This window comes from Mesoplodon mirus, assembly GCF_964341445.2.
Source record: "Mesoplodon mirus genome assembly, chromosome: 2".
Lineage (NCBI taxonomy): Eukaryota > Metazoa > Chordata > Mammalia > Artiodactyla > Ziphiidae > Mesoplodon > Mesoplodon mirus.
This window is the reverse complement of record NC_138977.1, coordinates 228,671,004-228,697,688: the sequence shown is the minus strand read 5'-3', so window position 1 is coordinate 228,697,688 and position 26,685 is coordinate 228,671,004. Positions and strand designations below refer to the sequence as shown.

Genomic DNA, 26,685 nt, shown 5'->3' with positions numbered 1-26,685 from the left:
GCCAAGTACCACGCATCACGCTGGGCACTGTACAGACAGTGTCTCACTGTAAACTCGGAGCCCTCCACTGTAGGAGGCACCGTTTATATATATATTTAAAGCTGAGAAATCAAAGCAGCTTGCCCAGGTGCTGGAAATCGGCCAGGTGGAATTGGAACACTCAGGCACCTTCCTCTGAGAGCCGCTTTCCCTGTAGGTGGCGTGCAAGGTGACTGGAAGTGGTGCACAGAGAAACAACTTTTAACAGTTACCTTTTATTTACTTTTCTTGTGTTAAAATACACGTAAGGTGACCATTTTAATCATTTTTAACTGTACAGCTCAGTGGCATTGAGCACAGCCACACTGCTGTGCGACCATCACCACCGCCGGTGTCCAGAACGCTTTTCATCTTCCCAACTGGAACTCTGCCCCCATTAAACACAGCTCTTCAGTCCCCTCCCCCAGCCCCCAGGAACCACCCTGCTGCTGTCTGTCTCTGTGAGTCTGACTACTCCGCTATTTCATACAAGTGGAGTTTTATTGTACTTGTCCTTTTGTGACCCGCTTATTTCATTTCGCATAATGTCCTCAGGGTTCACCCATGTTGTAACCTGTGTCAGAATTTCCTTTCTTTTAAAGACTGAATAATATTCCATTGTATGGATGGGCCGCATTTTGCTTGTCCATTCACCCATCTATGGTCACTTGGGTTGCTTCCACCTTTTGGCCGTTGTGAATAGTATTGCTATGAACATAGGTGTCCAAATCCCTTCTTTCCATTATGTAGTGTGTATACTCAAAAGTGGAACTGCAGGGTCGTATGATAATTTTATGTTTAATTTTTTGAGGAAATACCATACAGTTTTTAACAGTGGCTGCACCATTTTACCTTCTCACCTTCTCCCCTCGAACAGGGGTCCCAGTTCCCCCACATCCTAGCCAACTTGTTTGTTTGTTTGTGTTATAATAGCCCTCCTAATTCACGGGTCCCCAATCCCCAGGTCATGGACTGGTGCTGGTCCATGGCCTGTTAGGAACCGGGCCGCACAGCAGGAGGTGAGTGGCGGGCGAGTGAGCGAAGCTCCATCTGTATTTACAGCCGCTCCCCATCACTCGCATCACCTCCTGAGCTCCACCTTTTGTCAGATCAGCGGCAGTATTAGATTCTCATAGGAGTAGGAGCTCGAACCCTACTGTGAACTGCGCATGCGAGGCATCTAGGCTGCGCGCTCCTCATGAGAATCTAACGCCTGATGATCCGAGGTGGAGCTGGGACAGTGATGCTAGCGCTGGGCAGCGGCTGCAAATACAGATCATCATTAGCTGGGAGGTTTGACCGCACAGACGCCATCATAAATCAACCGCTTGCAGACATATCAAAACCCTATCAGTGGGCTTCCCTGGTGGCGCAGTGGCTGAGAGTCCGCCTGCCGATGCAGGGGACACGGGTTCGTGCCCCAGTCCGGGAGGATCCCACATGCCGCGGAGCGGCTGGGCCCGTGAGCCATGGCCGCTGAGCCTGCGGGTCCGGAGCCTGTGCTCCGCAACAGGAGAGGCCACAACAGTGAGAGGCCCGCATACCGCAAAAAACCCCAACAAACAAACAAACAAAAAAAACCCTATCAGTGAGTGGCAAGTGACAATTAAGCTGCATCTTACGGAGTAGACTGGATATAACCAACACACTTCTGGTGTCACTGTCTCCCATCACCCCCAGATGGGACCATCTAATTGCAGGACAACAAACTAAGGGTTCCCAGTGACTCTGCATTATGGTGAGTTGTATAATTATTTCATTATATATTACAATGTAATAATAATAGAAATAAAGTGCACAATAAATGTAATGTGCTTGAATCATCCCCAAACCATCCCCCACCTCCCTGGTCCATGGAAAAATTGTCTCCCACGAAACTGGTCCCTGGTGCCAAAAAAGTTGGGGACCACTGTCCTAATGGATATGAAGAGGCATTTCATTTGGTTTTTAAAGAATTTTTTTTAATTAATTAATTTGTTTATTTTTAGTTTTGGCTGCATTGGGTCTTTGTTGCTGCACACAGGCTTTCTCTAGTTGCAGTGAGCAGGGGCTACTCTTTGTTGCAGTGCGCAGGCTTCTCATTTCGATGGCTTCTCTCGTTGCTTTCTCTTGTTGCAGAGCACAGGCTCTAGGCACGCAGGCTTCAGTAGTTGTGGCTTGCGGGCTTAGTTGCTCTGCAGCATGTGGGATCTTCCCAGACCAGGGCTTGAACCTGTGTCTCCTGCATTGGCAGGCAGATTCTTAACCACTGCGCCACCAGAGAAGTCTCTCTCATTTTGTTCTGATTTGCATTTCCCTAATGATTAGTGATGTTGGGCATCTTTTCATGGCCATTTGTATGTCATCTTTGGAGAAACGTCTATTCCAGTCCTTTGTTTTTTAAACAAGTTGCTTGTTTTTTGTTGTTGAGTTGTAGGTGTTCTTGTTCTTTTTTTTTTTTTTTTTTTTTTTTTTGCAGTACGCGGGCCTCTCACTGCTGTGGCCTCTCCCGTTGCGGAGCACAGGCTCCGGACGTGCAGGCTCAGCGGCCATGGCCCACGGGCCCAGCCGCTCTGCGGCATGTGGGATCCTCCCGGACCGGGGCACAAACCTGTGTCCCCTGCATCGGCAGGCGGACTCTCAACCACTGCGCCACCGGGGAAGCCCTGTAGGTGTTCTTTTTAAAAATTTTTTATTTTAAATTTTATTTATCTATTTTTGGCTATGCTGGGTCTTCGTTGCTGCACACGGGCTTTCTCTAGCTGTGGCGAGCGGGGGGTACTCTTTGTTGCAGTGTGGGGGCTTCTCATTGCGGTGGCTTCTTTTGTTGCAGAGCACAAGCTCTAGGCGCGTGGGCGTCAGTAGTTGTGGTGCACGGGCTTAGTTGCTCCGTGGCATGTGGGATCTTCCCAGACCAGGGATCAAACCCGTGTCCCCTGCATTGGCAGGCAAATTCTTATCCACTGTGCCTCCAGGGAAGCCCCTGTAGGTGTTATGTGTTCTGGATGTTAACTCCTTATCATATATATAATTTTGCAGATATTTACTCCATTTCTTGGGTTGCCTTTCACTGTGTTAGTAGTGTCCTTTGATGCACAAAGGTTTTACATTTTTATACAGTTCAGTTTATCTAATTTTTCTTTTGTTGACTGTGTTTGTGGCATCATATGCAAGAATCCAATGTCATGAAGCTTTCTCCTGTTTTCTTGTTAATGTATGTAACATATTAGAATAACAAGTCCTTTGAATTATCATTTTATAGATATTTTGTATTATTTTTAAGTCTTAAATTTTAAGATATTAATAATTTAAATATACTAGGTAAATAATAGGAGAGGTTTAGTATACATCTTTTGGTTGGTACCCAAATGACTGATGTTTGGTAAATAGTGTGATAAGCTAAACTGCGTCCTTCTAAATATACCAATTGTATTAAAGAAAAAAGTAATCATGACACTTGTTAAAGAATGATAAGGCAGACTTTATGCAGGGGGACCATTGTGACAAGTATAGGGACTCTACTGAAATGGGCTTTTGCAGGAGTGGAGAGAGATTGGGCTCAAATCTAAATACAAGGGAAAGTGGTAATTTATAGCCAAGGAGCATAGCGGGGTGGGGGAGTGGGGTCAGTGGATGGAAAATTTCTACGAGGAAACATCAGGGGTAAGGGGAGATTCTAGCTAAACTAACCTAGCAGCATTCTTGCTGAAAGCAGGCGACCATGACCAGACAACCCCTGGGGGATGCTGGAGGATGAGGAGCCCAATCAGACACCAAGGCTGGGGGCTTCTGGCTAAGTTGCCTTAGCAAGGTTCTTGCTGAAACTGGAAAATGCAGGGATGAACACGGGAGCCCAAAGGTCAGAGCCTAGTTGATAAGAGATTTCGGAGGAACCTGAGTAGAGTTTGGTCAAGGAGACCATCTGTCACTACTTCAGGGACTAAGTGTTTGTACCCCCATTACCCAATGGTTGGCTCAAGCATCTGAAAAAGCAGCCCTAGGTGCAAAGAACAGTGAAATTGAAACTGGACGACAAAGCAGGTCATTTAATCTCAACTGCAAGACACATACATGCAAAGTTTTTAAAGTAGAGGTAGTAATACAGGTCCACAGTAGTACTTTATTTTCAATTCTGAAATGCAAACAGTTCTAAAACTTAGAAGTTTCACCCTAAGTTTGGAGCAAACTCATTGGAACTAACATAAGACTATAGCCTTTATATATCCCACTTCGGGGTAATATTTGTGAATATTCACACATTTTTGCTCAGAAATATTGTCTTTGATTATATGCTGTCCCAGACCCCGCTGAAGGTGTTTCATGCAGTATGCATACTGCCCTTTAACACAGAATCCAAAAAATTCTGAATTCCAAAACATCTGGCCCCAAGGTCCCCCACCCACATCTTTATTGAGCTGTAACTGACATTTGTCATGTAAGTTTACTGTGTACAGTGTAATGATCTTGATATATGTATATACTGCAAAATGATTACTACAATCAGGTAAGTTAACACATCCATCACCTCACATGGTTACATTGTGTGTGTGTGTGTGTGTGTGTGTGTGTGTGTTGTGTGAGAACGTTTAAAACCTACTCTGATCAGCTTTCAAATATATAGAGAGAACAGGATTGCTAACGATAGTCACCACGCCGTATATTACATGCCCGGAACTGAATCACCTTGTAACCGGAAGGTCCCAGGGGTTTTTGATGCAGGGTTGACTAGCAGTCCTGGAAGTACTCGTAGTGGGATTGAGTACGTAGTTTGTGTCGGGCATTGTTCTAAGCACTTTACATTTAACCCTCCCAATACCAGAAGAGCTATCATCTTCTATAAATGAGAAAGCTGACATAATTAGCTACTTACTTTGCTGAATATCCTGCAGAAAGTAGCCCAACTGAGTAGGGATTCATGCTTTTCACCACAACGGGTCAGGACAAGTCTTTGTGACAAAAGATGTCTCCAACTGCAGCAAAATGGTAAATGTACAGTGACTCAAATAACAGAGACAGGACAAGATGTCTGGAGATTGGTAGTCAGCTGGTTTGGGGTTGGCTCAGAAGTTCACATTGTTAGAGCCTGATGCCTTCCTACTTTTCACTAAGATTCCAACCAGCTGCCCTCATGGTGATAAGAAGGCTGCAGCAGCTCCAGGGAGCTTCCACTGGTAACAACAGCAGGAAAGAACTAAGCCCCCAACCATCCAGCCCCTTTTTTAAACAGTAAGGAACATCTGTCCCAGAGCCAGCCATGCCCCTAACAGACCCACTAGCCAATGACTGTTAAAGGACTGGCTTATACCAATTTTAGTTAACCAGAAAGGGTCTCGGGCTCGGCGCTTTGGTGCAGAAGCCGGTGGGGCTCCGCAGTGCGGTGCGGGGGCCGGCCGAGCCTGAGCACGCTCCGAGCCTGACCCTCGGCTCCCTGAGATGAGGGCAGTGCAGCTCCGCACAGCGCTGGGTCGGGGGTGCGATGCCCACGGTTTGGGGACTGCTCATAGAGGGAATCCCACCCCACGACGGCGCGGACAGCAAGGCCGCGGTTTCCCCTTCCGCACAGCCCAAAGGCCCCGGCAGCTCAGGCCTGCAGCCTCAGAGAAGCGGGTGCTCCCGGGGCCTCCAGACGAGAAGCTACCGTGCACCGAGCAAACTCGGCAGGAGGCCACTGTGAGACCGCGCAGCAGCACGGGGCCCGCTCCCGCCCGGAAGTTGAAGCTGCATCCCGGGACTACATCTCCCAGAGACGCCAGAGATTCTCCCGTGCTGATAAGGCCCGCTGCGCCTTCTATCAGCCAACCAGCCACAGGAAGACGGCCGCAGACTGGGCTCGGAGACCAATCACAAGAAAGGAGGCGGGCGCTCCTCCAGCCGGTCCAGGGTCTGTAGTCTAATCGTGACGAAACCTTAAGAGTAGGTTCTTTGGAGCCCCACGGCCGACTCAGTGATCGGAGAAGTGACGGCCAGCCCTCTTCCCGAATCAATGACCTGAGGCAAACGTCCCCTCCTCTCCTCAAGGCTCTGGCCTCCACTACTCCGGCCTGTCGCCTGGGCCCGCCGGGTCTCAAGGGTTCCTTGCGGCACCCCGCCCCCAGCCCCTCATTGGCTCCCTCGGGGCACGTGGGCGAAGCGGGCGTGATCGCGGCGGCGTGGCCGGGGGCGGCACCTTGTACCCTGTGGGAATGAGAGGCTGGGCGGCCTCGGGCTTGGGCCCGCATGGACCCCCTGGCGCTGGGCCGGTGGCGACGGCGGAGGCCAGAGGAGCTGCAGGTTCCGGGGGACGCGGTGAGTCCCCCGGGGCCTGGGCCTTAGGAACGGGAAGGCGGCGGCTCTCGGCAGGCCCCCACTGGGCCTCGCGTCTTCTTGCGCCCTGCCTGGGCGGAGGCCCGGCGGGAGCGGGGCACGCGCACCTGCTGGGGCGGAGCGTAGTGGGCGGGGCCGCCCCTCAGACCGCGCCTGCGCAGAGATGCGAACCCGGGCGCTCCGGAGCACTGGAGACGTAGGGTCCCTCAGATGTGCGCGGGGCTCCCTGCAGGGTCTAGATGTCTAGGTCAGGGGGGTGTCCTGCGTTCTGCACGCCGCTGTTCCTAAGTCACGCCTCCACGTGCAGGCGGTGGGCTGGGTGTGGTATGGGTGCCAGGTGAGTAGACACGCCAGTCCTTTGCTGTGAGAGCAGGGTAAGAGGTGATCAGTAAGGGGGGCAGGGCCTGATCAAGCTGGGGTGGGTGGGTAATCCGGTCTGTGTGAGGCTTGAAGGGGAAACAGTGTGGGTAGGAAGCGCGTGGGCTTTTAGGGAACTGAAAGAAGTCCTGTGGGATTGGAGCAGGAGGGCAGGGCCTTTGAGCTGCACTCTTGTCTAACACCTCTGCCTTCGAATTGCTGTTTCTCACTTCATCTCGTTTATTTCCTTCTAAGAGCAGCAAGGATCTGCCACCGTACCGAGCTTCTTAATTGTTTGTCTGCTGCTTCTGGACCTACGGGCTCCATAAGCACGGGGTGTGCCTTCTGAGTTAATGTAGGCAACGTTTTTCTCAAATGTTTTGCACAGCATAGCAGGAGTGACGAGCTTTCTGCTCTGCAGCATGTTTCCTCACCACCCACTGCCTGACCACGAGCCAGTATCACTTATGTTCTGTCACAGTGGCGCCCCACTCCCTTGTGCCATATTACAGGGCATAGGTTAAACTTCTGTAACAGAGGGACTTCAAACCACATTGGCTCAAACCGGATGGAAGTTTGATTCTCCCGTACATTACAGCCGTACATTGCAGTATGGAGGTGAGCCCAGGGCCATGGAACACAGAGCCACTAAATATAAATATGGGACTGGTGGTACCCAGATCAAAGACATCCAAGGACCCAGTTTCCTTTTGTCCGTGGCTTCACCACTCCCTGGTGTTGTCCTCCAGACAGTGGGAAGTAAATAGTAGAGTGACACGATCATACCGACATTTAAAGAGCTAACTCTTTCCACAGAGCAGCTTTGTGGGAAATGAAAGGGATAGTGGTCAGAGGGGAGGCCGGGAATAAATAGATCGTGAGAGGCGACAGAGGTTCAGACAGAGGGGAGTGAGATGGTGACAGTACACAGACTTGGCTGTGTATTTTGGAGGAAGAACTGTCAGGCCTTGCTGGTGGAGTGGATGTGGAAGGAAATGTAAAGGGAGGAGTCCAGGTGATTCCCAGGGTTGTGACCTGAGCACCCAGATATGCGGTGGTGCTGTATTGACGTGTGACTGCAGGAGAAACTGAGGAATTCCTGTTAGGCCACACTGAGCTGTATGTCTTAGAGACATTCAGCAGAGATGTGGCAGATGCTGCCAGTCCTTGAGTGGCTACCATGTAGGTTATCAGTTTCACAACAATCCGTTATTATACCTGTATTACCAATGAGGAAACTCGGGTACAGAGCGGTTAATCAACTGGCCTAAGGGTACACAGCTAGCAAGTGGTGGCAGTAGGTCTTAACCCCCACTGTCTGCCCCAGAGCCTGTGTTCTTAACCGCTGGGGCTATACAGCTTCCCACGGGGGGCTTGTGGGACTAAAACATGGGACTTCAAAACGAAGTCCTAAATTGGCCATAAAATGATGAAAAGTGTGATGCCATGGGCTGTCAGGGATGAGGAGCCGGAGGTCACTATTGATCAGAGAGAACAGGAAAGGCTTAATGGAAGAGACCTTGAGTGATCTTTCAGATTGGAATTGCTGAAATTAAATGCCCAGATTGAGGCTGCAACACTTCCTGATTGTGACCAAAGAAGGATGAGGTGGTCTCTCTTATTGCTGTGGTGTATATTGCCTCCTAATTTGATAAAGTTCTTGTTTATGTTGTATTGTGTCCTAGTCTTTGATCTAATAATCCAGATTGAGTTCAGTTAAGTAGCCAAGCTCTTGTCCCAAGTTTTCCATTCTCTCTCATACACACACCCCCCTTCAGAATTTTGTCGCTCAGGAAGTGCAGCTCCTTTCCTACCTCTGTGACTGCCTAGTGGCCCTACACCCTGTGCATTAAAACCAGCCGTGGAGTTAGGAGCTACAGCCGCCAGGACCCATCTCTGGAATGAGTGAGTCTCGTGAACCAGAGTCGGGTGCCTCTCCTGTGATCTTGTTAGTGTCCTGATCATGGTAAGGTTGGCTAATGTGGTAACACCCGTAGCAGTTAAATATCAGTAGTGTTTATCGTTTCCGTCGGGTAGCCGTTTTTTGCGCATCTATTGTGTATCAGGAACTGTTCTAGGCTCTGGAAGAAGAGACGTGAGGTCCTTGCTTAGGTTGACCCCATGACTCAGGGCATCCAGTGCCTGGCTCCTTTCAGTCCCTGCCCACGACACTCACCATTCCTTTAAGAATAGAAGTTTCTGCGTAGAACACCTGAAGATTCGTGTCTACTCAGCCTTTCATCTACCTGAAGACTCTCCTTCCATAAAAGCTCTGTAAAGAGCAAGTTCTCTAGGCAGAGCATACCTGAGATGCCTGGGCTCACGTTGAATGGATATTTTTTTCTGGTTTCATCTGAGTTGATCCAAGATCCCTTTTCCCAGCTTTTGATTCCTAGGGATAAGTGGCCATTTCCTGTGTTGTAATTTCTTTCCATTCTTTGTCAGTGTCCTTTAGAAAGGCTACATTAATTCATTAGCTATTACAGGGTTTTTTGCCTAACATTTTTTTTCTTTTTATTTATCTTTTAACAAAATTATTGGGGTATAACAAACTACAAGTATTTAAAGTGTACAATTTGGCTTTTTGGCTATTATAAATAATGCTTTTATGAACATGTTCAAGTTTTTATATAGACATATTTTCATTTCTCTTGGGTATATACCTAGTGGTGGAATTTCTGGGTCATACGGTAACTCTAACCATTTGAGGAACTGCTAAATTGTTTTCCAAAGTGGCTGCCGCATTTTACATTCCCACCGGCAGTGTATGAGGGTTTCAGTTTCTCTGCATCGTCACCAACACTTAATCTGCTTTCTAAACTGTAACCATTCTAAGTGGATGTGAAGTAATACCTCTTTGTAGTTTTGATTTCCATTTTCTTGATAACTAATGATGTTGAGCATTTTTCATGTGCTTCTTTGGCTATTTGTATATCTTCTTTGGAGAAATGTCTGTCAGATCCTTTGTGCATTTTTAAATTGGGTTGTTGTCTTTTTATTATTAAGTTGTAATAGTTCTTTGTATATTTTAATACCAGTCCCTTATTGGATACATGATTTTCAAAATTATTCTATTTCATACCCCAGTTTTTTTTCCTAAAAGTCATAGTTTTAGCTTTTACATTTAGATCTACATTCCATTTCAAGTTAATTTTTATATATGGTGTGGGGTAAGGTTCCAAATTCATTCTTTTGCGTGTACGTATTAAGCTGTCCAAGCACCATTTGTTGAAAAGACTATTCTTTCCCCCATTTAGTTGCCTTGGCACCTTTGCTGAAAACCAATCCACTGTAAATGTGAGGGTCTTTTCCTGGATTCTCAGTTCTGTTCCATTGATCAGTATGTCTGTCCTTATATCAATACCATACTGTCTTGATTACTGTAGCTTTATAGTAAGTTTTGAAACCTGGAAGTGAGAGTCCCCCAACTTTGTTCTTTTTCAACATCGTTTTTGCTATTCTGGGTTCCTTGAATTTCCTTAGGAATTTTAGGATCAGCTTGTCAATTTCTGCAAAGAAGTCAGCTGGACTCTGATAGGGATTGTATTGAATCTATAGATTAATTTGAGGAATATTGCCATCTTAACAATATTAAGTCTCTGATCTATGTACATGTGATGTCTTTCTAAGTTTCATTGATTTTTCTCTATTGTTTTTCTATTTACTGTGTCAATAATTTTCACTCTCATCTTTATTTCCCTTTTTCTTCTCATGTTGGGTTCACTGGTTCTTTTGTTTCTTGTGACTGAAGGTGGATTCTGAGGTCACTGGGTGGAAGCCTTTCATGTTTTCTAACGTAGGCACTGACCGCTATACATTTCTTCTTTAGAGCATGTAATGTTTTGTTTTTTATTTTTTCAGTTCAAAATGCTTTATAATTTTCCAGTTGATTTTTTCTTTGATGCATTTGTTATTTAGAAGTGTGTTCTTTAGTTTCCAAATATTTGGGGATTTTCTAGAGATCTTTGTTACTGCTTTCTAGTTTAATTCCACTGTGGTCCAAGAACACACTTGGTGTGACTTGAATCCTTTGACGTTTACTGACACTTTTTTCTTTTTCTAAAATTTAATTTAATTTAAAAATGTATTATAGTAAGAATGTTTAACATGAGATCTGTCCTCTTAACTAACAAATCATAGGTGTACAATCAGTTATTGTTGACTGTAGGTACAGTGTTGTACAGCAGGTCTCTGCTGATGAATAACTCTCCATTTCCTCCTCTCCACAGCCCCTGGTAGTCAGCATTCCAGTCTTCGTTTTGTGAATTTGACTATTTTAGATACCTCGTATAAATGGAATCATGCAGTACTCGTCTTTCGTTACCTTGCTTATTTTGCTTAGCATAATGTCCTCAGTGTCCCTCCATGTTGTTGCATATTGCGAAATTTCCTTCTTTTTAAGGGCTGAATGGTGTTCATTGTTTGAATATACCACATTTTCTCTATCCATTCATTTGACATGGACATTTAGGTTGTTTCTACATCTTGGCCATTGTGCATAGTGCTGCAGTGAACATGGACATGCTAAATATCTCTTTGAGATGTTGATTTCAATTCTTTTTGATAAATGTCCAGAAGTAGGGTTGCCAGATCATATGGTATTTTTAATTTTTTTGAGGAACCTCCATACTGTTTTTCCTATGAGATGACTTCTTTTATGACTCAAAATATGGTTAGTCTTGGAAAATGTGTATTCTGCTGTTGAGTGAAGTGTTCTATAAGTGTCAGTTAAATCAAGTTGGTTGATAGTTTGGTGTATATCTTCTGTATCCTTAACAATTTTTTTCATGTCCTATAATATTTTTAATGTTCTAACAGTTTTTGTGAGATGGTATTGAAACCTCTGAATATAATTGTAGATTCGTCTTTTCTCCTTGCACTTCTATAAGTTTTTTGTTTCATGTACTGTGAAACTCTTATGTGCATATACATTTATGAGTTGTATGTCGTCTTGATTAAATGACTCCTTTGTCATTATGAAATCACCTTTTATATCCCTGGTAACATTCTCCATTCTGAAACCTATTTTGTCTGATATTAGTATAGCAACCTTAGCTTTCTTTGGATTAGTGTTAGCATTGTATATCTTGTTTCACCTTTTTACTTTTAATCTATTTGTATCTTTGTATTAAAGTGAGTTTCTTGTAGACAGTCTATAATTGGGGGTTTTTTGTTATTCAGTCTGACAATCTCTGCCTTTTCATTAGAGTATTTAGTCTATTTACTTTTAATGTGACTGTTGATATAATTAAAGTCTATCATCTTGCTTTTTGTTTTTTATTTGTTTTATTTACTTCTTTTTGCTTTAGTAAGATATTTTTTATGATTTCTTGTTATTTCCTTCGTTGACTTAACTGCAGCTTTGTTTTTTGCTTTATGATTTAGAATGTGCATCTTCAAATTGTACAGTCTGTCATCAGATGGTACCATACCACTGTACATGTAAGAACCTTACAATACACACTTCCATCCCTCTCCTCTCTGCTTTTGTTCTCTTGTTGTCCTACAGGTTACCTTGATATATGCTGTAAACCATACTATATTATTACTATTTCTGCTTAAACAGTCAGTCATCTTTTAAAGAAGTTTCAGTAACAAGAGCGAAAACTTACTGTTTGCCCACAGAGTTACCATTTCCGGTGCACTTCATTCTTTCGTGTAGATTCGTATTTCCATCTGATTTTATATTTTGGTTTTCTTCCTGAAGGAATTCCTTTAACATTTCTTATAGGACAAACCTACTGGTGATAAAAATTTTGACCTTTTGTATGTCTTTATTTCACCCTCATTTTTGAAAGATATTTCTACCACATACGGAATTCTAAGTTGGTAGTTTTTTCTTTCAGTACTTTAAGGATGTTGCCGTGCTGTCTTCCTAATTGGTTTGTTTCTAATGAGAAATTTGCCATCATCCCATCTCTGTTCCTCAGAATGTAATATCTTTGGTCTCTGGGTCCTTTTAGTTTTCTCTTTATCAGTGACTTCGAGCAATTTGCCCATGATGTTCTTTGGTATAATTGTCTCCATGTTTTTGTGTGTTTGGTGTTATTGAACTTCTTGGATCTGTGGGTTTATAGTTTTCCTTAAACTTGGGACATTTTCAGCCATTATATCTTCAAATATTTTTTTCTGTTTGCCCTCTCTTCTCTCCTACTGGGATTCCAATTATACATCATTTAAGCTTCTTGAGGTCATACCACTGATGCTCTGTTCATTTTAAAAAATCTCTTTTCTTTATTTTCAGGTAGTTTCTATTGCTGTGCCTTCAAGTTCACTAACCTTTTCTTCTGCAGTGTCTAATCTGCTGTTGATTACATCCATTACTGTTTTTTTTTAATCTCAGACATTGTAGATTTCAACTTATAATGTTTGATTTGGATTTAAAATATCTTCCATATCTCTGTGTAGCATTCCAAACATATAGAATACAGTCAAAATAACTTTCTAAATGTCCTTCTCTGCTAATTCTTAAATCTGTGTCAGTTTGGGGCCAGCTGTGATAGGTTGTTCTCTTCACTATGCATCATATTTTTCTGCTTCTTTGCTGGTCAGATATTGTGAATTTTACCATATGGGGTGCTGGATATTTTTAGATTCCTATAAACATGCTTGAACTTTGTTCTGGGTCACAGATAAGCTACTTGGAAAAAGTTTGAGCCTTTGGATCATGCTTTTAAGATTCGTTAGGTGAGACCAGAATAGGGCTTGGTCTAGGGCTCATTACTCCCTACTCCTGAAGCAAGATCTGTGTGGTCTGCCCTCTGCGTCATGAGTCATGAGGTTTTCCAGGTTTGGTGGCAGGGTCAGACAGTCTTCCCAGCCATGTCTGAGCACCAGGCACTACTGTTTCTAATCCTTCCGGGTGACTCTTTTCCTGCCCTTGGGTACTTTCTTTACACGTGTATGCTGATCAGCACTCAGCTGCATGTGTGTGGATCATGCTGTTTCTCCCTCCAGGCCACTGTCTTTTCTCCAGGGCTCTGTCCTGTGAGCCCCCAACGTGCTCAGCAACGTGTTTTGAACTCAGGGAATCCCCCAGGCTCTGCCTCTTGCCATGCCGCAGCCTGGAAACTCAAGGCAGTGAGGGAGGGCAGGTATAGGGCTCAGCCCGTTGGTGTCCCTCTCTCAGGGGTCACTGTTCTTTGCTGCTTGTTGGTCAGTGTCTTGAAATCTGTTGTTTCATGTATTTTGTCCATTTTCGGTTGTCTCATGCAGGAGGGTGAATCTGGTCCCTGTTGCTCCGTCTTGGCTTGAAGGACTCCTTGCACTGTTGATTCAAAGCTGACGGAAGCTGCAACACACACGCATGTCCTCGGCACAGTTAGTTTGAGGCGCTCCTCAGACTGTGCAGGAATGTCAGCTGTGAACGCTTTCCATCTGTCCTGACTCAGAGCGTTTTAAAGTTTGTGTAGGTTGTGCACTGCAGCAGTAAAGTTACTGCTAGCTAAAGCCGCTAACAATGAATGTTTTCTGCACAGGACTGAGCTTGTCAGCCCTGGTGCGACTTTATTTAGCTGTGCTGTGTGGGTTCTTCTGCAGGTTGGAAGGTGTTCAGGTGCACATTCTATTGGCAGACATGTTTTTCCTTCTGGGTACACCTGCACACAGCTCATTTCTTCAGTCCAGGGATGAGCAAGCTTGAGCTTTGTGAGAGGGCAGGTAATTCTGAGTTGCAATCTGGAATGTTTCTGATGCAGCTGTTGAAATTTAGATGTGAGTAACTTGTAAAATTCCAATCTGCCATTTTCACCAATTCTTGGTATTATGAATAGCTGCCCCTAAATTAGAGGGCTGAGGATATTTTATATCCACTCTTTCTCTGGATAACTTTTAGATCTACCTTTGCTAACACTTGAAAAGTTATCCCGTAAAGCTAGTAGTCCTTGTAGGCAAAACCACTTAGACATATTGATGGCTTTAACTCCATCCAAGTTATCCTATGGGGTTGAACTTACAAAGTGAGAAAATTCAGAGTTAAATTTGCTTGTTTCGTCCTGTAGGATGTAGGTTTTACGGCTCATCTGCTGAATGAGATCCCCACTGTGAAAATCTAATGAACAGGGACTTCCCTGGTGGCGCAGTGGTTAAGAATCTGCCTGCCAATGCAGGGGACATGGGTTTGAGCCCTGGTCCACGAAGATCCCACCTGCTACGGAGCAACTAAGCCCGTGCGCCACAACTACCAAGCCTGTGCTCTAGAGCCCACGAACCACAACTACTGAATCCCACGTGCCTAGAGCCCGTGCTCTGCAACAAGAAAAGCCACTGTGGGCTTCCCTGGTGGCGCAGTGGTTGAGAGTCCGCCTGCCGATGCGGGGGACACGGGTTCATGCCCCGGTCCGGGAGGATCCCACATGCCGTGGAGCGGCTGGGCCCGTGAGCCATGGCCGCTGGGCCTGCACGTCCGGAGCCTGTGCTCCACAACGGGAGAGGCCACAACGGTGGGAGGCCCGTGTACCGCCAAAAAAAAAAAAAAAAAGAAAAGAAAAGCCACTGCAATGAGAAGCCCGCGCACTGCAGCGAAGAATAGACCCCGCTCACCGCAACTAGAGAGAGCACATGCGCAGCAACGAAGGCCCAACCCAGCCAAAAATAAATTAAAAAGCAAAACAAAACAAAAAAACCTAATGTATAGTAGCTGATGATGCGGACCCCTGACAAAGCCCTTTTGTTTTGCCTTTCTGTGGCCACTCTTTTCATTCTAAATAATTGTAACCCACTCCTCAGGAAACAAGTTATTTATTTCTCTCACCTGTCTTTTAGTTTAGTTTTAGAACTCATCTGTTGAGCTACTTCGTATTGTCTGGTCTACTCAGTTTAATTGTATTCAGCCATCCTCCCATCTTGAAAAAGGAAATTTATCAATCATAATTCACCTTCAGTTATAACTCTAATACAAATACTCATACTGCCAGCTACACATAGCCTCAATCATTTCTAGTTTTCAGCAGATTTCTTTGTACATGACACAGAAAAGTCAAAATGAGGTTAGGTCAGTCAAGAGGTAGTTTTCCATGGTTTGGGCCCTTTTAGGTGTCTGTTGTGTTCAGCAGTGGCCCATGGAGGACCATGACCTGGCGTCTGCTTCTCTAATTACCAGGTACCCAGAACCAAGCGAGGCACCCAGTAGGTGTTCAGCACCTACTTTGTGACTGCTTAACCTGGAAGAGCATGTGTATGTGTATGTTTAACTGAAAAGAAATGAAGGGAGGGTTACATTGATGCATAAAATTGTTGATATTTTCAAAGTATCATTTATTTAGGGAAAACTATAAATCAGCTGAGTGCAGGGTTCCCCTTCAGGACCATGCCGTGGCCCATGACTTCCTGGATTTCCCTTTTGCACTTATCATCAAGACCACGTTGATTAGGGTTTTTAAAATATTAAGTGTACAATGAAGTGACTTTTCATCACTTTAGTTGTGCAACCATCACCACCCAGTTTTAGACGGCTTCACCTCAGAAAGAACTCTTGTGCCCGTTTGCAGTCACTCCCGTTCCCACCCCCAGTTCCAGTCAAGTGCTGATCTACTTTCTGTTTCTCTAGATTTGCTTTTTCTGGACATTTCATGTAAACAGAATAATACAGTGTGTGGTTTTGCAGCTGACTTCTTTCACTCTCGTTTTTTGAGGTTCATCCATGATGAAGCATATATTAGTATATTGGTTTTTTATTGCTAAATAATATTCCATTGTATAGATATACCACATTTTGTTTATTTTTTCATCAGCGGATGGACATTGGGGCTGTTTTTCCTTTTTGGCTATTATGCATCGTGTTGAGAACTCAGAAGGGTCACATAGAGATCACTGTGTGGACATAACTTTTCATTTCTGCTAGATAGATGTCCCTCACTGGAATGGCTGGTTCCAATGGTAAATTTATGTTTAACTTCCTAGAAACTGCCAAACAGCATTTTGCACGTCCACTGGCATCCTGTGAGTGTTCTGGTTTGTCCACATCCTCATGGTGTCTGTCGTTTTGATTATAGTTATCCTCGTAGGTGTGAAGTTAGGTATTCACAGCAGTATAAATTTGCATTTCCCTAACGACGAACGACGTTGAAGATCTTTTTATGTGTTTATTAATCATTTATATCTTTCTTGGTGGACTGTCTATTCAGGGTTTTTGCCCATTAAAAAAATAGCTTTATTTACGTATAATTTTAAATGGGTTCCTGGACCCAGTTCCAATATGTGTGTGTTGGGGGAGAGGCTTGCCCACAGCAGTTCTTGGATACCAGTAGTATGTCCAAGGATTCAGCTCAATCCTGACAACTACCCAGGGACAGCATCAGATCCCACAGGTAAAGGGCTCAGTCCCCCAAGGCTGCCCTGCACTTCAGATGCCCGTCGAAAGCTCAGGTTGTTCCCAACTGGCTATAAGTCAGAGGTTCCCACGGCCCCCTCCTTAGTTCAATTAACTTCCTAAAACAGCTCACAGAACTCAGGAAGCCCGTTTACTCACTAGATTACCAGTTTATTGTAAAAGGACAGTGAAGGATACGAATCAACGGCCAGATGGAGAAACACATAGGATGAGTTCCTGAGCAAAGGAGGTTCTGTCTTCCTGGAGCTTGGGCCCTGGCGCACCGGTTGTGGAAGCGTCTGGTTCCCCGTCCTGGAAGCTCTCCGAACCCCCTCCTCCTGGGTTTTGTGGCGGCTTTGTTATGTACGCGTGATTGAACACCGCCTCTGTGCCCTCTCCCCTCCCCGGAAATCCGGGGGCGGGACTGAAAGTTCCATCCATCTAGTTTTCTACCTTGTTCCTCAGGCAGCAAGTCCCCCCACCCCCAGGTGCTTTTCAAAAGTCACTTCATTAGCATAAACCCAGTCGAGGTGGAAAGGGGCTTGTTATGAATAAGGAGACACCCACTTCACCTTTATGGCTGTGAAGTGGTTTCAGGAACTGAGGACTAGAGACCACATATTATGACAGAGAACACTCACATTGCTCTAGTCGCTTGGCAAATTCCAAGGGTTTGGGGAGCTGTGATCCAGGAACCATGGACAAAGACCACATATATCTGAAAAATACATTTTGGTCACCTGAATGACCATATATATATTTCTTATAAATCACAATTTTGCAAATTTATATGCCGTTAAGTCCACTCTGTTAAAGTGCACGGATCCGTGGTTTTAGTGTACGTACAGAGTTGTGTAGACATCATCATAATCTAATTTCAGAACGTTTTCATCACCCCCAAAGAAACCTGGTACCCATTAGCAGCTACCCCTCCCCATCTCTGTCTCTTGATTTGCCCGCTCCGGCCAATTCATATACATGGAATCACACAATATTTGGTCTCTTGTGACTGGCTTCTTTCACTTAGCGTAATAATGTTTTTAAGGTTCATCCATATTGAAGCATATATCAGTATTTTATTCCATCTTGTTTCTAAATAATATTGCATTGTATAGATAATACCACATTTTATTTGACCATTTCTCAGTTGATGGACATTCAGGTTGTTTGCACTTTTGGGATTTTATAAGTAATGATGCTGTGAACATTCATGACCGAGTTTTTGTGTGGACATATGTTTTCATCTCTCTTGGGTGGGTACCTAGCTGTGGAATTGCTGGGTTGTCAGCTAACTCTGCGCTTAACATTTTGAGGACTCACCAAACTGCTTTGTAAAGCAGCTGCACCATTTGAATTCCCACTAGCAACAAATGAGTGTCCCATTTTCTCCACATCCTTGCCAACACTTGTTTGGATTATAACCATTCTAAGTGGGTGGGAAGTGGTATCCCATCGCGGTTTTGATTTGCCTTTTTCTAATGACTAACGATGTTGAACATCTTTTCATGTACTTATTGACCATATGTATATCTTTGTTGGCAGAATTACTATTCAGATCCTTTGCCCATTTAAAAAATTGTGTTGTCTTCTTGTGGAGTTGAAAGACTTCTTTATATATTCTGGAGACAAGTCCTTTAACGTGTGTATGGTATGTAAACAGTTTCTCCAAGAATGTGGCTTGTCTTCTTACTTTCTTAATGGTGTCTTTTGGAGCCCCAAAGTTTTCGATATTGATCAAATCCAATTTATCAATTTGTTTCTTTCATGAGTCATGCTTTTGCTGTCATATCTAAAAAAATCTTTGCCTAACCAAAGATCACAGAGATATTCTCCTATGTTCTCCTCTAAAAATTTAATACTTTTAGTTCTGACATTTAGCTCTCTGATCCATTTTGAGTTCATCTTTGTGTGTGGTAAATGATAGGGCCCTGTGTTTCTCTTTTTGTGTATGGATATAGAATTACACCAGCACCATTTCTTATAAAGACTCTTCTTTCTCTATTAATTGTCTCGGCACTCTTGTCAAAAGTTAGTTGACCATAAATGGAAGGGTTTATTCTGGACTCTCAATTCCATTCTGTTGATCTGTTATGTGTATCCCTGGGCCATTACCACACTGTCTTGATTACTATAGCTTTATATTAAGTTTTGAAATATTTTTCGTACATTATTGTAAAGTTTTTATTGTTGCTTTAGTGTATGTTTCAGTCTTGTCTCCCCAGTTAGAATGAATGCACACTGAGCCCCAGCTCTGCCATCTCAAATCACCAGGCAAGTTACCTGAGGTTTGTGGACGTCATAGAAATAAAATTCCCTATCCTTCCTACGTCGCAGAATTTTTGTTTGTTATTGAAATAACAAATGCACAGACTTCCCTGGTGGCGCAGTGGTTAAGAATCCGCCTGCCAATGCAGATAGAACCCTTCCCGGACCAGGGTTCTATCCCACTTGCCGTGGAGCAACTAAGCCCGTGTGCCACAACTACTGAAGCCCATGCGCCTAGAGCCCGTGCTCTGCAACAAGAGAAGCCACAACAATGAGAAGCCCGCGCACCACAATGACCCACTCGCCGCAACTAGAGAAAGCCCACACGCAGCAACGAAGACCCAAATGCAGCCAAAAAAACCAAAAAACCCCCAAAAAGAACACATGCAGAAACACTCCAAGCTGTAGTTTTTTGGGGTTTTTTTGCGGTACGCGGGCTTCTCACTGCTGTGGCCTCTCCCGTTGCGGAGCACAGGCTCTGGACGCGCAGGCTCAGCGGCCACGGCGCACGGACCCAGCCGCTCCGCGGCATGTGGGATCTTCCCGGACCGGGGCACGAACCCGTGTCCCCTGCATCGGCAGGCGGACTCTCAACCACTGCGCCACCAGGGAAGCCCCCAAGCTGTAGTTTTTTATCATTGCAGGGATGGTCTCTAGGCTCCACCCATGGAGAGCAGATTTCTACAATTTAGTGTTACAGCGTCCTTGGTAAACCCTGCAAGCAGAATTAATCCTCGGGCTAGAGTGTGCATTTGTCTTTTAATTGGAAGTAAAGAGTGGTTTTTCTTCACTCTCCTCCGCTACCTTCCTCTAGGGAACCAGCTCTCGCTCCTGCCCGAGGCTTAACCTCGTTCATCTCCTCATCAGGAGGTGATGCATTCTCTTTGCTGAGCTAGACTTGATCCAGGGCGTGGATGCAAGCCCGTGCACGGTAAGGTGAGGAGTCTTCTGGAAAGGGCAGCTGAGGGAAGCGCAGCATCTCGATGTTATGGTCCACGTGGCTGAAGTCCTGGGATGCCCTGACAACATGGGGTTGAGAGTAGGGACCCTAGCTTCTGGTGTTTTCTATAGTTTGCTCTGTGCCGCAGAAAGCAACCCCTCCCCAAGAGCACAAGGTCGTTTCCAGGTGTCAGTGAGAGGGAATCTCTGCTTGATGGAAACACGCTTTCTTTCTCAACGACAGTCTGTTGGCCTTACTAATCCTGTTCATAAGCACTAACGGTTCTGTATCAGAGCTGATGGACGTCTGCGTCAGCTATTCCAAAGAAAGTAAACTTTCTTTACTATGATAGAGTTAAAAGTAACCTATAAAAAACTCACTCAGCAAATTTGCTGATAACTAGAACTCAGTTAACCAGCATCACACAGTTATAATACAAATGATCTTTAGAATAATCTCCATTAGTCAATAAAAATCCTTAAAATACCTTTGAAATGAAAGCTGAGATTATTGTGTGTGTGTGTGTAGAGAATTACCTTTAATTGCATTACCAACTTCTAATGATTTACACTGGCGTTCTAACTTAAATATGCTTGACATATATTAGCATATGTGTTATATATGCTTAACTTAAGGTTTTTAAGAGCGTGCCACTTTCTTGCTGTGCTGACTGAAGAGGGTACACTCTGTGTTTCTGTCAGGGTTCAGGAAGTTGGCGTCTTTATCCTCCACATCCTTCTGGAGCACAGAGTCGAGAAACGGGTTTCCAGAGGTGGCTGCATGTCTGGGTTCAGTCCAGGGCAGAGCTGGCCCTCGACAGAGCCGGGCTGGACGGTGCTCTGTGTGCTCCCTGTTTCTGGCTCACCCGTGTGTGCCCGGGCGCATCAGGAGAACAGCTCCCGTCTGGTTTCTACGAGCCAGGGCTGTGCACTCCGTTTCTGCCAGCTCGTGAAACCTTTACCCCACCTCCCGTTCACCCCACTCACCAAGCTGGCCGGGGCCCCATCGCTTCCAGTAAAGGAAAGATTCCCGGCAGCAAAGGCATGACCTGCCTTCTCCACGGAGGGAAGCTTGTCTTTCCCAGACCTGCCAGCTGTGTGTCCCATCATTGTGGGAACATGATACCTCTTTTATGTTTTAATTTATGCATCTTATCAAGTGTCTTCTCTTACTCAACCATGTTCCTGTTTCAACTCCTCTCTGGCGAGGTTGCTGTTCGGTAGATCTTCAATTATTAAGTAATGGGGTCTTTGTGTATACTCAGGATTTTAATTTTGTTTATACAGAGCAAGAGTCTTTTATTTGGGTGGTGAATCTTCATCTGCCTTTATGAAGGCTGACAGAGCCTCTCCAGTAAGGAGTGGAAGAGAGCAAGCCATGCAGCACAAGCATCCCGGAGTTAAATGCCTCTGCAGCCTTCGTCTTCCTCTGGTCCAGGCCAATCCACGATAACTGGAATATTTCCCGAGTAAATGATACGGATCAGTATCTTATGCAGCCAGCTTTCAACAATCCACAGTAAATGGCAGAAAACATGAATAATTTAATCCACTCAGCTGGCTGAGGGCCACCAAGCAGGTGATCCCCACATTCCCTAGAGGAGCACAGCCCTCGCCAAGCACCCCAGTGTCAGGGTGGCTCCCCCTTTCCCCTGCTCCGGGATTTGGGGACCCAGCCCTGGCCACCTGAGCGCCGCGAGGAGTGTCAGCTTGTCGCCGGCTGTGGTCCCAGGTCTGATGACCTTACTGTGCCAGACGTTATTAGACGCCAGAGAGGAAGAGTTTAGAGTGTAGCTCCAGCGTGTGTAGACTTCATCCAGAAAGTGTGGCTTGCGGCCGCAGTCGCCCACCCATGCCCTTTGCTTTCCTTCTTGGCAAGCAGTGTTGGGAAGGAGCGAGGGAGACAATAATACCGCAGTTACCAGCCTGTGACGCTACTGACGGGAAAGTCGCAGCCTGTGTGTAACGTGGCACGGGCGCGTTTAGTATCTCCACTTCGTCCCTTTGCCCCGATGTTTTCTCCTCCGTCCCACAAAGCACGCGGTGTCCTGGTTGCCTGACTAGGGATGGAACCCGCGCCTCTGCAGCGCAAGTGCGGCATCTTAACAACCGGACCGCCAGGGAAGCCCTGCCCAGATTATTGGAGCTTGACAGTAAACCCCTTTTACACGTCATGCCTGTTTTTGCAGTGTAAAGACTGAGCAGATCCTGAGTAAACGGAGATCTAGGTCCTTGGTCTTCTCTTCTTCAACACTTTGGTCGGCTCAGGTGGGACACAGAAGGCGGCGTCATTTCCAATCATGAAGGCAATCCGCATGATTACGGCAGTATTTGGCAGTACTTTGATACACTAGGAAACAACATGGAAATCAAGTTACACTTAACAAGGGGACGTAGCAGAGCCTGCAGTTGAATTTAAAGACGAACAAGGACGGTCAGTGGGCACCAGCAACGGGACGGCGCTTCCTGTGGAGGAGACGCGGAGCTGGGGGCGCCGGCCTCGCGTGGACCTGATGCTGTGGTCGCCGGGACCGCGCGGCTGGCAGGGGTTTCTTCCCAGCAGACTCAGGGTCGAGCCGGGGAGGTGGGGACGCGGCTCTCCTCTGTGGGTGGCGACAGGGCATTGCAAGTGTTTTGCATGGTTCGTTTTAAGAGGGATCTTGACGATTTAGGAATTCCAGGGCAGCGTGTCTAGGATGGGAAGACTGTGGAAAACCTCAGAACGGGATAGTGAAAGGCAGTAGGTAAGTTTGGCTGGAGAGAATAGCCTCAAAGTACCTGAGAGCTGTCTTCACACATCGGAAAGGATTTTTATCTTATACACCTGTCACTGTTTATTTTATGTTGCTCAAGAGGGAAAAAATTAGAATTAGCGGGCTGTGGGAAGGCAATTTGGCTTGCATCCGTATTTCTAGAAGTGTGGCATACATGCCACAGTGGGTACGAGAGACTTTCTTACCTTCATTTTTAAAATTGTATTTCCGGATAGTTTTAGACTTACAGAAAGGTTGGGAAAAAAAACAAAAACAGAAACCCAAATATAGAGAATTCATGAACACCCTTCACCTAAACAGCGTACATAATCGTAGTACAATTAGCAAACCATGAAGTTCACATTGGTGCAGGACAACTAACCAAACTACAGACCTTATTCCAGTTTCACCTGTTTTCCCACTAACATCCTTTTTCTGTTCCTGGATCTAATCCAGGATCCCACATTGCACTTAGTCCTGGTGTTTGCTTAGACTCTTCCAGTCTATGAGGCTTCCTCACTCTTTCCTGACCTTGGCACTTTTTTTTTTTTTTTTTTTAGTAAATTTATTTATTTTTGGCTGTGTTGGGTCTTCGTTGCTGCGCGCGGACTTTCTCTAGTTGCGGTGAGTGGGGCTACTCTTCCTTGTGGTGCATGGGCTTCTCATTGCGGTGGCTTCTCTTGTTGTGGGACATGGGCTCTAGGCATGTGGGCTTCAGTGGTTGTGGCACGCGGGCTCAGTAGTTGTGGCACGTGGGCTCAGTAGTTGTGGCTCGTGGGCTCTAGAGCTCAGCCTCAGCAGTTGTGGCGCACGGGCTTAGTTGCACCACGGCATGTGGGATCTTCCCGGACCAGGGCTTGAACCCGTGTCCCCTGCATTGGCAGGTGGATTCTTAACCACTGTGCCACCAGGGAAGTCCCGACCTTGGTACTTTTAAGGAGCACTGGTCAGTTATTTTGCAGAAGAACGTCACTCAATTTGGGTTGTCCAGCATTTTCTGTCATGAGGTTGAGGCCGTGCATTTTCAGACACAAATATCACAGAGGTGATGTTACACTTTTTTAGTGCATCCCATCGGGGGGTCCATGATGTCAGGATGTCTCATTACTGGTGATATTAACCTTCATTCTATCTCTGGATGAAGGTGGTTTCAACCCCTGTAAAGTTACTGGTTTTCTCTTTGTAATTAATACATACCTTGGGGGAGATACTTTGAGACTGTGCCATATCCTACTTCTCCTTAAACCTTTGCCTACTGATTTAGCATCTGTTAGTAAATCTTGCCTGAAATATTTTTCACTGTGGTATATACTTAATGATGATTTTGTCTTTCCCTTATTCGTTTTATACTTATTAATTAGAATTCATCTGCAAGGAAGAACTATTCTTTCTCCCCCAATTATTCAATTATTTTTGTTTTGGTTAGCCTCACAGGTATTTATTCTGTGGATTACAATCCACTGCTATTGTTATTTATTTTATTGCTTGAGCTGTTTCAGCTTTGGCCATTAGGAACTCCTTCAGGTTGGTGCTAATTTTTTTTGATGTGCCCTTGTCCTTTAAAAAAAAACAATTTTCTTATTTTGGGTGCCAGAAAATGTTTAAGGCTCAGCTTATATTTTCCTTGCTCCATCCCTGAATAAACCACTTTCCACGGAGCCCAGATTCCTTTAATGGGAGAATGATATTTAGAAACCAGTATCTAGGGGCTTATGTGTAGTCTTGCTGCTAGGATGCTATTGTCCTCAGCAGACATAGCTAGGAAATGTATTTATTATATACATATTTATAATGTATACATTATAAAATACATATTTTATATGTGTGTAAATGTATATATATTTGTATTTACATATATATATATATACATATGTATATATATCTCTGTATCTCTATCTGGATATGTATTAAAAACTGTGCATTCATACTAATAATTCCATTTCTAATCCAGCACCCCTGGGTTCATTGTAGCCTTCTCCCTTTCTTTATTTGTAATTTTTCTTCATTAATAGAAAGCTGGTTCTCATTATTGACAATATATTTACCTATTTATTCAATCCTAGTATGCCAATAAAGCTTCAAAACTGGTAACCCTGCGAGAAACAGATTTACTAACTAGAGTCAGTAATTGCATACAGCCTCTTTACTTTAAAAGAGGTACTTTTAAAGAGGCGGCCTCTTTGCTTTTCTCTTTATCCTTGAAGTTCTGCAGTTACATTGTGATATGTTTGGATATGGGTTCTTTTTCTGTCAATCCTGTGTGGCGTTTGGTTGGATTTTCAAATCTAGTTCATTTCATGCCTTGGTTCTGAAAAATTCTGTCATTAGTTCAAATATTGCCTCACTAGCATTTATTTATTTTAACCCTCCAAATCTGGAGGATGTATGTGTGTTGGATCTTCTCAATCTACCGTCATTCTCCTTCACTGGTTTTCATAGTTTTTTGTGTCTCTGACTCTGTGCTGCGGTCCAGGGAATTTTTTTCGTTCTGTCTCATAGTTGATTAGTTATTTTTCATCAGTGACTCACTGTTTAGTGATCTACTGAGTTTTTCCATAACTATACTTTTCATTTCCATAATTTCTAATGGGCTCTTTTTGTCTGTCATTAGCCTTTTAAGTTTCTAGTCAGAATAGTATTTTCAAGGCTCACTGAGGATGGTTCTGTCCTTCAGTGGCTATGTTATTCTTTTGTAATACAGTTCTGTTCATTTGTTATTGTGTGTGTTCCATTTGGGTCCCCTCTCCCTGACATGCTTTTTGATTTAAATTTCAAACTTATTGTTTGGGCACATGAAGTGTTACTACGGTTCTAAGACTCAGAGCTACCTAAGAACAAGCTCAGCAGGGTGGGGCTCCCGCCTCATCCCTGGTGCCAGCCCCCTTCTGGCCAGCCCTTTCCCACCCACTCTCTTCAGCTTCTGATATATCCTCCCAGTATTTCTCTTGCACAGATGAGCAGAGAGGTGTATAATGTCTTATATCCCCTTCTTTCTTACATGCAGGATAGCAGATTATAGATATTATTTTGCAGTTTGTCTGTTTACTTCACCGTATATCATGGAAATCACTGCAAGCCAGGGACCCTCCTCCTTTTTACCGCTGCATGGCGCTCCACTGCCTGGAGAGTACCATGTTTGTCCAGCCACTCTCCATCTAGGTTGTTTCCAATACCTTGCGCTTTAACCAGTGCTGCCATGAATAACGCTGTGCAGTTTTTACTTTTCACACCGTTGTTGCTGTGCCTGGAGGGCAGATTCCTAGAGGTGTCTTTCTGAGTTAAAACGTGTGGCTTTGTTACATAACCGCCGAATTTCCCTGCAGAGTTTGCATTCCCATCAGCAATGCGCCTGCTTCCCACAGCCTCACCAACAGAGGCTGCATCGCGCCTTCAACGTTTTGCCAGCCTGACAGATGACAGCGGATCTTGATACTGTCTGAATCTTCAATTCTGTAAATATACATGAGTTTGAGCTTTTCCCATGTTTGGAGGCCATGTTTATAACTTTGTTCATCAGTTGTCTGTTCACGTCTTTTTTTCCTATTTTTCTCTTGGGTTTCTGCTGCTTTGTCCCTCAATTTTTATGAGAGTTTCATGTATTAGGGTTATTAGCTCTTCTCTTGTGGTGTATGCTGCAAATCTTTCCCTCTAACTTGGAGTTATCTCTTTACTTTGTCTAGGCTTTTGTTTTGTTTTGCCCTGCAGACATTTTTATTTTTATATAGTCAAATTTATCAATTTTTGTTTTGTTGCTCTGGATTT

General features: G+C 44.7%; 1 protein-coding gene across 2 annotated transcripts in view; it reads left to right on the top strand.

Moving 5' to 3' along the window:
- The first annotated feature begins 6,149 nt into the window (after positions 1-6,149).
- The window catches only part of LOC309816975 (uncharacterized protein C10orf143), a 41,201-nt gene continuing 20,665 nt past the window's right edge, over positions 6,150-26,685 (top strand). For both annotated transcript variants that reach the window (XM_082644833.1, XM_082644832.1), the window contains exon 1: positions 6,150-6,282. In XM_082644833.1, the coding sequence (XP_082500959.1) occupies positions 6,214-6,282 (69 nt within the window). In that variant the 5' untranslated portion in view covers positions 6,150-6,213. The remainder of the gene's footprint in view (positions 6,283-26,685) is intronic.